Source organism: Argopecten irradians, chromosome 16 (genome assembly GCF_041381155.1).
Source record: "Argopecten irradians isolate NY chromosome 16, Ai_NY, whole genome shotgun sequence".
Taxonomy (NCBI): Eukaryota; Metazoa; Mollusca; class Bivalvia; order Pectinida; family Pectinidae; genus Argopecten; species Argopecten irradians.
The window spans coordinates 3,237,322-3,252,486 of record NC_091149.1 but is presented as its reverse complement, the minus strand read 5'-3'; the positions used below and the strand labels follow the sequence as shown (position 1 = coordinate 3,252,486).

Sequence of the window (15,165 nt, the reverse complement as noted above, 5' to 3'; positions counted from 1 at the left end):
ATGGGCGCTTATTTGGTCGAATACGGTATATGTAATTCAAAAAGGTTACGATGATGAACTGAATGTATTTCAAAAAGGTTATGATGATAAACTAAATGTATTTCAAAAAGGTTATGATGATGAACTAAATGCATTTTAAAAAGGTTACGATGATGAATTTTATATATCTTTTAAGAAGTTTACTAAATCAAGTCACAAATGTTATATGATGATATAACTTTATATTTATGAAGAAAGTTAAAATGATAACTTTGTATTTCTAACAGGTTACAATGATAAACTGTACCGATTTGGAGAACTTTGTATCTTGATCAACTCGGTTATGATGATGAACTAAGAATTAAGATGATGAATGCTCTAGAATATTATTGCTATTCTTTGATGGTTTCTTAGTGGTACTAGTTGAAGAAAATCACAAGGGACTGTGTCACTTTTCAGTTGACATTTTCACTCAAAGTCCAAGGTTCCATTACTCATCTACCCCGGAAGACACATTTAAGCACTTCTAAATCAAAGACTAGACCAGTCCATTATGAAATTTTAGGAGTAATGTACATGTGTTAAAACTATGGTGCTCCAGATGAATTGTGAAATATTAAATAAAAAACATGTTGGATTCTGCTTTAAGGTCACAATTGAAGGTGACCGTGGGGGGCGTTGACACTTATACTGATCTGAGCCGTATAGACAGTGGATATTTAATGTATAATCGTGACACAGACACCGCGGCTAACTTAGTTCATCTCTTAAACCATGTATGTCTTTCTACTCATAGCCTTAATGTATATGTTTACCTTGCTAACATACGTCTCCAAAAAAAGTCTGATTCATGCACATATAAATTAACCTGCCCTTCCCTCACAGGTTTAGAAATAGAACGACCCACCCATTATGACAACACAGTTCATTATGTTTTATAGGGTCAGCAGGTTGTATTATAAAATGTACCATCTTTAGAACACCAATTTTTGTCAGTTTCTGTCAAGTGTGATATATGCTTATTGAAAAGTTTATCGAATTTTTCAGAGTTATGACCTGGAATATTTCAGTCATTATAATAATAATTTGTTCATTGAAGTTCATTGATGTATGCTAATTGTTTAAGGTTCATGAAAATCGAGGTAAACATTATGGATTGTTGTCAAAACATCTGACAATCTTCTTACATGAAGCTAACTAATCTTTATAATGGCTCATGTTTATTTTCAGGGCTTTTCATCATGACATTTATCTGATGAATGTACCTTGTACAATTTCTGAGTCTTGTCTCATGATGCTTTTTTATGAAAATCATTTTTGGATTGTGATATTTAGGAAGTTTTATCTACGTTATTTATTTGGTTAAGCTAACAATGTCTAAGTTCACAACAATAGAGGATATGAAGAGTTTGAATATGTCTTTATTTGGTATGCTAACAATGCTTTAGCTTGCTGGCTGGTCGTATTTATTTGAAGGCATATTTATTTGAGGGTGTATTACTTGGTATGCTAACAATGCTTTAGTTTGCTGACTGGGTGTATTTATTCATGGGCGTGTGTTTTTTGGTAAACTAACAATACTTTACCTTACTGACTGGGCATTAGGTACATAACAATAGCCGATGATCTACCTGGCCTTATTCTCAGGTGGATACTCTACCTGTAGGTTCAGCAGCGGTCCGACACATCGTTACTGGATCGTCTGATACAGAAGTGAATTGTAATCCTATCACTAGTCAGACTAGTACTTATATATCTACACAAACACAGAATTCTTATAAAGTCTGATATTTCTATGGAAAGGAATGTTTTACGTATATAAGTTTGTGTGGAATTTAAACCAGCTGTGTGCATTTTAATGATGAGGAGTGTTTAGAACTACGTATGGAGACATTTAGGATGTAATTCAGTTCTACAACAGGTAAATTAATATTTCATACACTATAACGTTAACTTAGTCACATTTTAATAAGTTTGTTTATAAATTGTAATTACCGTACAGATGATATTCTTGTTTACATGTTTAACAAAAATGCAACATGTTGAAAAATTATGTGTTAAACCTTCAGATTATAGGTACAATCTACAGGTGTATCTATATACACATGGTCTGTCACAAGAAATGAAGCACACATAACGGTTCAACCCTAATATAACACCAAGCTTCAATTTCTAATTTCATCTCGACAGCTCTTGTTGTTGTATTTTGACTAAGTTTTCATTGTCTGTTATTACACACAGTCATTCTTCACTACATACATGTATAGATATAAAACTAATGCTATCCCTATACTCCTTACTAAATGTTTCCCTCCCCCCCCCCATTTTTGCCTCTTACTCCCCCCACATTCTCTCCTCTTACCCCCCCCCCTTCTCTCCTCTTACCCCCTCCCTCCCCATTCTGGCCTCCTAACCCCCCCCCCCCCCATTCTCTCCTCTTACCCCTCCCCTCCCCATTCTCGCCTCTTCTTCTTACCACAACCCCTTCCTGTTTGTATCAACAAGATTATTATAAGTAATGTTCCTTAACATTGAAAGTTGTACCTTCCCAATTAGATGGTTATATTAAGTTGAATATTATTTGTTGATGATAAACTATACATACGGTATTCGACCCAATAAGCGCCCATGTCCCTATAAGCGCCCCTCCCCCTTTTTGAGGCCTCAATTTCAATTGCCCAGGCACAAATAAGGACCAAAACTACATAAAACGGTATAAATTTGCAATAATTTTGACTTATTAGCACCTTTTCATTTTTATCAATTTTTTAAGCGCCCTGGGCGCTTATTGGGTTGAATACGGTATTTTATATATTATAGTGTTTTTATCTAGACCACAGCAAGCTATCTGATGGTTTTTCATTCTATATGTAGAAAATAGGTAATACGACTCAAAAATGTGAGCCCTAGTGATTTAATTACTATACAGAAACATGATACCAGTGTTAGCTGTATTTAAGTTTCTGTCAAGGACAACTCTGTCAAAAAATGAGTCCGCTTAATCATACCTCTATTTAATGCTACCTTGAACGACCTCGGCTTTTAATTGGACGTAAACAAATACAATTAAACCAACACATTCCATAGAAATGGCAGACTTTTCATTATTTGATATACATAGAAAATAATTTTAGAAATGGTGCAACTCACCCTTAACGGTGTACAAAACAAGCTTTTGTGTATTATGACGACATTTTATGAAATTGTTTAATATACAGAAACATCAGAATAGTGTGTGCCCCTGATGTTTTATTTTACAGTACAGAAACATTATAAATTATGTAGCTCAGATATCTTTATTTTACTTTATAGAAAATGTCAGAATATTATGTACTGCTGACGTTTTTATCTTACAGTACAGAAAATGTCAGAATATTGTGTTACCCAGCTGATGTGAATTATATATGTTGTGAATCCATAGAGACAAAGTGTGAACTTTCTCAAATATCTAATGTGTATATGTAACCATCCACCCGTACCATCTCCTACCCCTCTCCCCACCCTACCCCACCCCTACCATCCCCTTCCCCCACCTTTCCCCACCCCTACGATCCCCTCCCCCACCTCCTTCCCCCCCCCTACCATCCCCTATCCCACCCCCCACCCCCATTACTATAAACCTTTGATAGCTACATCAATATATTACATGATTGTAATGCAGCTCGTATGTCTTCACTCATGAACCGTCTGGATCCTACAGCGATTTTAATTTGTACCAGATCTGAAAAAAAACATCTTCTCCAGTCATGTCATCTCTTAATTACATCTGGTATGGAATCTGAGCTGAGCCTCCATTACAGTAGATCACAGCAGATTGGATGTTTGTTTATTTCACTCTTGCACACAGGGACCTAGCTCAAGCACAATTTTCCAACCAACAATATATTTACATGTATCAAAAAAGAAGAAAACTCGAGACTTTTTCACTCTTGCACACAGGGACCTAGCTCAAGCACAATTTTCCAACCAACAATATATTTACATGTATCAAAAAAGAAGAAAACTCGAGACTTCGTAGCAAGGCCTTTCTGCCTTGACAGGTGTCTACAGTCTATATCATAAATTGAAGAAAAGAGCCATACGGATGAAAAATATATAAGAAATATTAAACAATAATGGCTGAAGCATACCGTTAGCAGTTTCGCTCCATTGAAGGGAACTCTTTAGATATATATATGTATTATAGTATCAAGGGTATGAACTCTACAGAAAAACAGACATATTTTTTAAATATGTGCTTTTAAAATAAGCACGCTATATATATCATTGACACATAACTTATTTTAAAGAGAAATATTTTGTCTTTCAAACGAGTGCTTGCATGATCAATGAAATTGGCCAAGTATATATAATATGAATGGGAAATTAAATAACTGTGAAGATCAATGTGGTTTACGTTAGTGTAAAACTGTATGTATTGATGGCCATATGCTTTATCAAGTGTTTCAGACCTTTACCGTAATGAGATAAAGCTGTATTATGACTGAGGAGGTAAACTCCTACTGTTATAACATTACTGACAGAATATTGATGATAAACCTCTAAACATCCCATAATAATATCTGCTGGAGCCTTCACAACTATACAATATTTACATTTTCTCTGTGATATTGTGAGAGTACGGCCAGTGATAGAACATGGAAATCATTTACTTATTCTTTGATTGGTAAGTTGTTGTCTAAAGCTATCATGTGATATTGATATTGGTTTAGGATTGAAATGACCTGTTGACCTTTGATCTGATTTAGGATTGAAATGACCTGTTGACCTTTGATTTGCTTTAGGATTGAAATGACCAGTTGACCTTTGATCTGATTTAGGATTGAAATGACCTGTTGACCTTTGATCTGATTTAGGATTGAAATGACCTGTTGACATTTGATTTGATTTAGGATTGAAATGACCAGTTGACCTTTGATCTGATTTAGGATTGAAATGACCAGTTGATTTTTGACCTAGCTGGTACCTTGATTTACCATAAAAATCGTCAAAGCAAATTCCTTGTAAAACAAACTAGCTCACAAAATGAGTCAAAATTGCTGATTTTCTATCAAATTTTCGAATACAAATTTTCATTTGGTTTAGGTTACAGTTTGTGAAGGACTTTCTTCTATTTTCTGTGTTATAGGTTATAGCTTGTGAGCGGCAACTGGAGTACAACTTTGTCCTATTTTCTGTGATATAGGTTATATCTTGTGAATGACAACTGGAGTACAACTTTGTCCTATTTTCTGTGTTATAGGTTATAGCTTGTGAACGACAACTGGAGTACAACTTTGTCCTATTTTCTGTGTTATAGGTTATAGCTTGTGAGCGGCAACTGGAGTACAACTTTGTCCTATTTTCTGTGTTATAGGTTATAGCTTGTGAATTGACAACTGGAGTACAACTTTGTCCTATTTTCTGTGTTATAGGTTATAGATTGTGAACGACAACTGGAGTACAACTTTGTCTATTTTTGTGTTATAGTATATTTTCTGTGTTATTTTCTGGTTATAGGTTATAGTTGTGACGAACAACTGGAGTACAACTTTGTCCTATTTTCTGTGTTATAGGTTATAGCTTGTGATTGACAACTGGAGTACAACTTTGTCCTATTTTCTGTGTTATAGGTTATAGCTTGTGATTGACAACTGGAGTACAACTTTGTCCTATTTTCTGTGTTATAGGTTATAGCTTGTGAGCGGCAACTGAAGTACAACTTTGTCCTATTTTCTGTGGTAAAGGTTATAGCTTGTGAGCGACAACTGGAGTACAACTTTGTCCTATTTTCTGTGTTATAGGTTATAGCTTGTGAATGACAACTGGAGTACAACTTTGTCCTATTTTCAGTGTTATAGGTTATAGCTTGTGAATGACAACTGGAGTACAACTTTGTCCTATTTTCTGTGTTATAGGTTATAGCTTGTGAATGACAACTTGAGTACAACTTTGTCCTATTTTCTGTGTTATAGGTTATAGCTTGTGAATGACAACTGGAGTACAACTTTGTCCTATTTTCTGTGTTTTTATAGCGTGTTAACGACAACTGGAGTACAACTTTGTCCTATTTTCTGTGTTATAGGTTTAACATTGTACGACAACAGTACATTTTTGTCCTATTTTCTGTGTTATAGGTTATAGCTTGTGAGCGACAACTGGAGTACAACTATGACCTTCGTTGTGATATCTGGTCTCTGGGAATCACAGCCATTGAGCTAGCTGAGGGAGAGCCTCCATTGGCTGATCTTCATCCAATGAGAGCTCTCTTCAAGATTCCAAGGTCAGTAAATTTTTTGTATATGTCAATTTGTAGATATATAATTTCTATTTTATCATAATCATTATGAGAATAGCTTGATAAATTGCTTGAAAATAGTTGTGGCCGATTTATAGCATATATTCAAAATTCACAATTATGCAAATGAGTTTTTTTCACAGATGTTTGTGGCAACTTTATTGCAAACTTTCTGTTTCCCAAAGGCAGCTGCATTTAATTAATTGGCTTGTTTTGCTATTTCAATGAGATAATTAGTACATTGTTCAGACATCTTGAAAATGTCCACCTTCAATATGTCACAAAACCAAGATATATTATGTTCTGTTTTTAAATTCAAATTTTTCTTTTCAGAAATCCTACACCCACGTTGTCTAAACCTGATCAGTGGTCTAAAGAGTTTCAAGACTTCATCTCAAAGTAAGATTTTATTTGCAGAGTTACCTCCCTTTAATATTAGATAAGCCAGTGTTAGTTTATGCTTATTCAGCTACAGGCTATGGAGTTATTCCCCTTGATTGTATCCTAACTCAGATTTGTTATGTAGGGTTCCCCCCTAAGAGTATTCTTATATACTCATCAAGTTATCTCCCTTGAATTCATTGTAAACTAGACATGATGCTCTTTGGAGTTAACTCCTTCAACTTTATGCTAACTCATTTTATTCTTAATCTTTAATGGTCGGCAGAATTATCTCCCTTGAATTAATGCAGAGCTTAAAACCTATTTAATTGTTATAATATGTACCTTTTGTATAGGTGATAATTTTTGTTTGTCCCAGGTGCCTTATTAAGGATTTTGAACTACGACCCCAAGCTAGTGAGTTACTGAACCATCCATTTATACGAACAGTGGCAGCAGATTCAAGTGTTGTAAGTCTTTTTTGAATGCTATTCAACTTTCTTTTGAATTATTTTCTACATTCACTAAGCTATGTCTATAAGTTCTGTCTTGTATCCTTTTTTCTCACTTATGATGTATTTAAAGATTAAAATTGACTTTGTTTCAAAAGTAGGTCACTGTGATCTATATATTAAAGACTTTATTGGGTTTTGTTATCTAATCTGACAATTAAAGTTCTTTCCTACACTGCTCTTGTTTATTTGTAAAACTTTTACATTCCTCCTTTGAATGTCTATTCTTTGGCATGATCATGACATGTTTTCATCTTCTATTACTTCCTTTTATGTAAGTAAATTTTAATATCATTAAACTAACTTCAAACCCAGGTAAGATTTGCAGTAATTTGTTGATTCCATCCCATTGAACTTGGATGTTTTATCCTAGTCTTGCTGTGTAACAATCTATACCTTGTACTGCAGTATGAAGCAAAGTTACGTGATCTGACCTCCACGATGGACCAGACTGTACACCAGCCAGATGTCACGGTGAAGAAAGGACGCCCCAAATCTCATCGAAAGTCAAAACGGGGAGACGCCGTTAAATCTACTGATGATCTCGCCACGCTAGAAATCCTTGATGAGGTCAGTTTAAAACTGTTTAGCTCAGTCCCCCCTGAATTTTCATAATAAACTGGTCTAGTCCTTGATTTGGAAGGGCCTAAATGTGTCTTCATGGATGATTGAGTTAATATAGGAAGAAAAATCAGAGATCATGTGTATCAGATGTCAGGGGCCGCGGTGGCCGAGTGGTTAAGATGTCCCGACATATTACCACAAGCCCTCCACCTCTGGGATGCGGGTTCGAATCCTATGTGGGGCAGTTGCCAGGTACTGACCGCTGGCCGGTGGTTTTTTCTCCGGGTACTCCGGCTTTCCTCCACCAACAAACCTGGCACGTCCTTACATGACCCTGGCTGTTAATAGGACGTAAAACTAAACAAACCAAAGTATCAGATGTCAAAGGTTAAACAAGGTCAGAGATCAGTTAGTATTTGAGGTCAGAGGGTAAAAAGGTCAGAGAGATTTTAAGGTTAAGAGGTCAGAGGTTAAACGGACAGAGATCAGTTAGTATCTACGCTAGAGGTTTGTAATGACAGAGATCAGTTAGTGGAGTTTGATATTTGCTTACGTAGCGAAAATGGACAATTATTGGGGCCCACCTCTTTAGACCTACGTTTTAATAGTAAAATCATCTGTTACAAACATACGGAGACATGAAAAATACATGCAGATTAAAAGAAAAAAATCAATAATTTATAAGTTGTGTCTTTTTGCCCCCCCCATTTTCGTCGACTGAAATGTTCTCAAAATGCGCATTAAAAATAAAAGAGGTCTTTAGAACTGCACATTTTTCATACTTCATTTTAGGGATTTTCATATTTATTTTGGGTAACACAACAAGGTGAAACCGGTATGTTCAGATCTAGTCCGCTAAACCTGCCCATATTATTAGGCTTTTTTAATTTTTTTTTTATAGGCAAAAAAAAGCCTAATAATATAGGCAGGTTTAGCGGACTAGTTCAGATCGAGCAGGGTTGCATAATGATATGACGACATTCACAGTTATCATTATTTAATTGCAGGAATTTAAATTCGAAAAATTACCATGTTAAGAACGCTCTAAAGTCATCAAAATACATCGTAAAACTCATCTCAGCAATCGTAAATACATTTAGTAATTTTTCCTTCTCGGGGGAGACCTTAGGACCCCCAAAAAACAAAATCTCTCGCCTTAAGCACAATGCTTGCAAATTTGGCCAATTTTAGTATTCATTAATTTCCTGTTATATTCTACATAGTACACTTGCGTATATATATGTAGAATGCGAATTTTACCGATTTTTTTTATTTAGACCCCTAGATCGTCTCATAATGGTCAATAGGCTATCTAGTGTGCTGTGGTCTGTGCGTATACTTTTAAAATTTACTAAGGTCGACAGGTTTCTTATTTCCAAAACTCCGCACGGTTAGAAAATATAATGAAGCGGTCTTGTAAATGATTTGTGTTTTATAAGAAATAGATGTTGTATTACATGTGTATCTTGTCCACGAGTACATGTCATCCATATAAGGTCATTGTATCTAGTATCTGTGTTTTGTGTCCCGTCTTTTTTATCGGCCGTGCGTGTATTGTTACTACTGTACATGTTATTCTATCTCGTACACATCCGTAAAACTCATTATACAACTTTAAGAAAATAAATAAGTCTAGCCCTTTCTGTGCGGTGTTCTGAAGGATTAAGCTTCGAATAGGAAATATAGAGGTGTGCAGTACGTACATAAGGTGGGATAGGGGCACGTTTATCGCGGTATGAAAGGGTTTTGGATAGGGTAAGAAGGGTGGCGGTTTTTTTTTTTATGTGCATGTAGCATGTAGTCTGAGTTTGTAATTTGGGTCCATTTTCTTGTAAATTTATATTTCTTCTTGTTGGTTTAACTTTAAAGTCTATGTTTTGAGTTTTAAGTTACAGACAAAAGTCAAGCGCAACCCCCTTGAACCCGAGTCAGTGACACACACGTACAACCCCGGCTGCTCCCACCATGGCTTTTAAAAGGATTGCAACCCTCACACCGCCAACAGTGCTAAATGATATTCATCCATCTTTGACACAATAAATGGTGTTTAATCGTCTGTATATATTATGTCTAATTAACACAAACCATAAATACTAGATATATTTTATTTCGCATTTGGTTGCATGCGCTATCCAGTACCTTTATTCCATTATAGGAAAATAGCGTGACTCGGATTTTTTCGGGTGATGCTATTAATTATATTTCAAGTTTTTAACTTGACGTAAAATATTAGAAGCTCACAAACTTTTCAATGTGTGGTAATGGTGTAAGTAAGTACTTTTTGTAACTGAAGAAAACTTACTAAATGGTTTGCTCATGTTTTTGTTAGTGAATAATTTAGCCATTTGTCAGCTGTTGGTGCTTCTTTAACATACTGAACATAACAATTTTATAGCCCAAAATATGACGATAAGAATGAGTAAGCTATATCGTTTTTATTATATCATTGTATGTTATAGATTATATATTATATACGGATTCATTTCCACTATTCAATATAGCAACTACACGTAGCACGACTGTTTTAAATATCTATAATCGCCAATACCGCAACACTGCCCCATTGAGTTTCCCGGCTCTTGTCACAGCTGTTGGTCTCAGATGACGTCACGAATCTACGGCCACCTGGTGATATCAGGGGCGATAAGCGATGCGATCGTTCTAGACAAGGGTCGTTGTGGACTTCGTTTCAAACACATTTTATGGAAATTACGTCAAATACAACCTGTATTTTTTGTTGGAAATCATAAAGTGCACCACAATAAACAAATATCAACACAAAAATAGCATATTTAAAATCTGTTTTTATCACCTTTAAGTTGTGAAAACTTTAAAAAATTTAAAAAAAAAATGACATGTTAAGATACATGTACACGTTTCTGGAAATATCAGTGAGAGTTATTCCCCTTTGTTTCTCACATGGGACGTTTAACTGGTTTTACACGCTAGATGTCGCTGACTTGGGATATCCTGAAAGTGTTGACAGGTGAGGTTACACCAGGTAAATATTGCCCGAACTGGCCTCTAGTGGACGGAGGATAACAGGTAAGCACGTGAGGTGTCAAACTGACCACATTGACTGACTACGTGTGTGTTGAGCCATGTGTGCTGGTCAAGAGTCGTCTGAAGAAGCTATTTATACACGTACACAAACTTAGTAAACAGGTTTCTGGTCTATTTTTGTAACAGTGAAAATTACACTGCCCTCCAAAAGTTCTGTTATGATACATCAAATTTTGCCGAAACGTTTTCTTTAAAATGCATGAAATGAGAAATGAAATCACCAGAAATATGTTATTGTCAACTGTGATTGTTAATTAATTTAATAATTTAACACGTGATGGAAATCGCCCACTTAGGCCTAATATTACATTCATTAAATACATGTGTAACAAGATTCGTATAGAGGATGGTGTGCATTCACATAAAACAATACATGGTTGTCAACTTGACCAATTTATTGATTCAGGTGCATGCCTATATCTTATTGAAACAGCTTTTAACTGGTGAAATATGAATGTAAAATGATCGATTTTGATATATCGTTCATTCTAGTGTTGGACCGATTCTCGATTTTAATCGATGATCGATCGATTATGATTTTTCCAAAGACTATCGATTATGAAAGGTAATAATCGATTATTAAAATGGGAGATAACTCATGCTTATCTTATACTGTTCTGAACCTTTATTATGTTATATATCAGTGTAAAATCACATATCAAAATATTTTAAACATCATAGATACTCAAGAATTTGAATTAAAAAAAATACTTCTTCATGACTGTTGGTTCAGTGGATATCTTTCTAAAATTCTTCAGAAAAACTAAAAGGTGAAATATATAAATATAGTAGAGCTTTCTATAAATAGTATCCGATTATAAAATCGATAATTAGTAAATTGTCCTAAACCGATGATCGATTACCTAGTACCGATTCACGCTGTTTCTAGCAATCACTAGTACGTTCATTCTCCACTAATTTGCATGTTTTCAGAAATGAAAACATAAAATATGAAAATTGAAAACAAAGGTCTTATGTATTGTCATTTGTTTGGCAAATATCTCTACTTTTTAAATCCAAAAGGGCTGGCTCCTATCTTTACTCAAAGAAAAGTTATAATTGTTACAGTCAACCATCATATTTTGGTAAAGAACAGATACGTGACTTTGTTAAAATGAACTAAATTGAGGTTTGTCATTAGAAATGCCACAAAATATACACTTTAACTGAATTTTTGCTTTGGTTTTGGACTTTTCTTTCCATTCAAAGCCATTTGTCCGTCTCGAAAGCAACTTGTCTTTATCAATTGCAGTTATGAAAAGTTCATTTGTGAATATTGGTTTGTATGATTCATAAGTGTGCTCGAATAGTTTCATATAAAAATAGTACCAAAGTATTTTGTTTCTATATTTTTCCTTATTATCAAACTGTATCTTTATCTGCATCAGTACATGTCAGTAATTTTGTATTTGTATAAATCACAAATTACTGTATATGACATTAAAATCCTGCTTTAAGCAGTAACGTATATGTTACAATATACTTAATATATGACTGTAGAAATCTGACAGGATTGTTATGTTTTTCTGTTTTATAAATTCCTCAAAATGCATCAAAGAAAACGTACTTTTCAGCGATTTCACTTCTCTGCAATACTTTAGATGATTTTTGCGTAAATTAGCAGCGATAACGTATCTGTTCTCTTGGTATATATGTCTTTATGAAGTATTAGAAAAAAAAACGAATTCAATAACAAGAATCTGCTTCAAAACTTGTAGTCAAAACTACAACATCGAAATTATCAAACGATAGATCAAAACTATTGAAAGCGGCGTCGATGAAGAGATGATTATGTTTGTACCATATTGGTAACGTATCTGTCTACATCGATTCCCATTGACTGCGGATGGTTTCAGCGTTCTTGTCATTTAATTGGGAAAAAACGACCCGCACGGCTGACAGGTAGATGTGATAACTCAGGATAAACAGTTCGTCTGATATTTTTGGCCAACGAAACCTCACTTGTCCTTTGTTGATGTTTTTTGACATGAAGAAAAGGAATAATTCATTCTCATTGTGTCCTCGCCTTCCTTCACCTGAGAAACGTATCAGTCTCCGTCATACTTGATTGTCACAAACAACCCTAAACTTACATTTTCTTACCATATCTAGTCTGAAACAAATTGCTACAAATGAAACCAAGTTCACTCAAATTAAGGTTTACGTACAAAAGTACAGATCCGTTACCAAATATGACAGGTACGTTACCAAATAAACAGATACGTTATTTCATGTTTATATATCACATTACCGTATCATTAGTACTTGTAAACAAACATTTTAACAATATCTGGCTATAGAATGTATTTGAATTAGTCGATGTAACACTATTTTTATTAGTTTTTACACTAAACATTAGAGTTAAGTTAATATAGGAAGAAAAATCAGAGATCATGTGTATCAGATGTCAGGGGCCGCGGTGGCCGAGTGGTTAAGATGTCCCGACATATTACCACAAGCCCTCCACCTCTGGGATGCGGGTTCGAATCCTATGTGGGGCAGTTGCCAGGTACTGACCGCTGGCCGGTGGTTTTTTCTCCGGGTACTCCGGCTTTCCTCCACCAACAAACCTGGCACGTCCTTACATGACCCTGGCTGTTAATAGGACGTAAAACTAAACAAACCAAAGTATCAGATGTCAAAGGTTAAACAAGGTCAGAGATCAGTTAGTATTTGAGGTCAGAGGGTAAAAAGGTCAGAGATCAGTTAGAGGTCAGAGGTTAAACAGGACAGAGATCAGTTAGTATCTGAGGGCAGAGGTTAAACAGGACAGAGATCAGTTAGTATCTGAGGTCAGAGGGTAAACAAGGTCAGAGATCAGTTAGTATCTGAAGTCAGAGGTTAAACAGGTCAGAGATCAGTTAGTATCTGAAGTCAGAGGTTAAACAGGTCAGAGATCAGTTAGTATCTGAGGTCAGAGGGTAAACAAGGTCAGAGATCAGTTAGTATCTGAGGTCAGAGGGTAAACAAGGTCAGAGATCAGTTTGTATCTGAGGTCAGAGAAGATCAAAGCCGACTTAATTGATGACAAAAATCTGAGTTTTGCAAGGTCAGAGGTAATTTAATGTTAATAAATTAAGAATAGTTTGAGAAAAGTCCAAGTGCAACTAATGTCAAAAGCTGCAAGCAAAAATAGTCAGAGTGAAATACAATTAATTTATTAATGTCCACAGGGAGTGATTGTGTCTCAGCTCCGTACTCGTTATGAGGATGAAGACATCTACACCTACATCGGTGATATCTTGTTGGCAGTGAATCCATTTCAGCCAATCAACATCTACAACGATGAGGTAAATTATATTGAGAAAAACAAGGAGTAATGTGCTTATTGGAAAGAAAAACATTGATAAATATAAAGTAGAGGTTTCAGAGAAGAAAAATATTAGCTCTTTCAGGATGGATTTATGATTATACATATACTACATCACAAAAGATTTTTAAAGATCACAAAAGATACAAAACCCTTTACAATGCAAGCCGTGAGTTTAAAAACATTTTGTGATCGTACTAATATCATTTATGTTAACTTCTGTCATTATAACTTGACGTACTTTATAAAAGATGATAAATACTATTATTATTGTAATTACAATTGCAATATTTGAAGACAGAGAGATGTTTTTATCGCTACTTAGAGTTCCATTGTGGTATTGTTTTAGGAAAGAGCAGTGGTTTTACTAGATAGGGTTTGAAATGTCAAAGAATGACAGTGATGTGACTGACAGACAGATGTAACGTTAATTTACATGTACCACATACAGAACTGTGTCTTTATTATTCACCCTTCTTGTTGTAGTATTCTAAGATGTACATGAACGCGGCCAAAGATGAGAATCCTCCTCATATCTACGCTGTGGCCGATCAATCCTTTCAGATGATGATGCACTACAAAAAACACCAGGTCAGTTATCTCCCCTGATTTGGAAATCTTTTATAGACAAAATCAGAAAAAAAATTCCATGCAGGCAAGATAAGATATCTGAAACAAGTTGTTACAGTGAAATGAAAACCTATAATGACTGAAGATTAGATTAGATTGCTCTCCCTTTACAAGAAATATTTGTTTAAAATGAAAGGAGTATTTTAACTCTTTCATTCATGAATCTTTATAATATAATTGGTTTTAAATTTTATGTTTCGAAGAATCGCAGAGAATGTGTTTTAATATACAAAATTAATATATATATCCTTTCCATTGATGTATTAAAATGAGGCCTGTTAATTATAACCTGTGTCTGCACTTTCTCTCTCACAGTGCATTGTTATTAGTGGAGAATCAGGAGCAGGAAAAACAGAGAGTGCCAACCTGATGGTGCAACAGCTCACACAGCTCGGAAAGGTGACAACTCTATAACAATTTACACTGGAGTATTCTTACAAAACTGTCTT

The 15,165-nt window shown here is 35.0% G+C and overlaps 1 protein-coding gene across 3 annotated transcripts in view; it reads left to right on the top strand.

Moving 5' to 3' along the window:
• The window catches only part of LOC138310495 (myosin-IIIb-like), a 55,315-nt gene that overhangs the window by 18,298 nt on the left and 21,852 nt on the right, over positions 1 to 15,165 (top strand). For all 3 annotated transcript variants that reach the window (XM_069251737.1, XM_069251735.1, XM_069251736.1), the window contains exons 6-12: positions 6,096 to 6,241; positions 6,590 to 6,655; positions 7,017 to 7,107; positions 7,558 to 7,719; positions 13,950 to 14,066; positions 14,573 to 14,677; positions 15,032 to 15,115. In XM_069251737.1, coding sequence (XP_069107838.1) covers positions 6,096 to 6,241; positions 6,590 to 6,655; positions 7,017 to 7,107; positions 7,558 to 7,719; positions 13,950 to 14,066; positions 14,573 to 14,677; positions 15,032 to 15,115 — 771 coding nt within the window. The remainder of the gene's footprint in view (positions 1 to 6,095; positions 6,242 to 6,589; positions 6,656 to 7,016; positions 7,108 to 7,557; positions 7,720 to 13,949; positions 14,067 to 14,572; positions 14,678 to 15,031; positions 15,116 to 15,165) is intronic.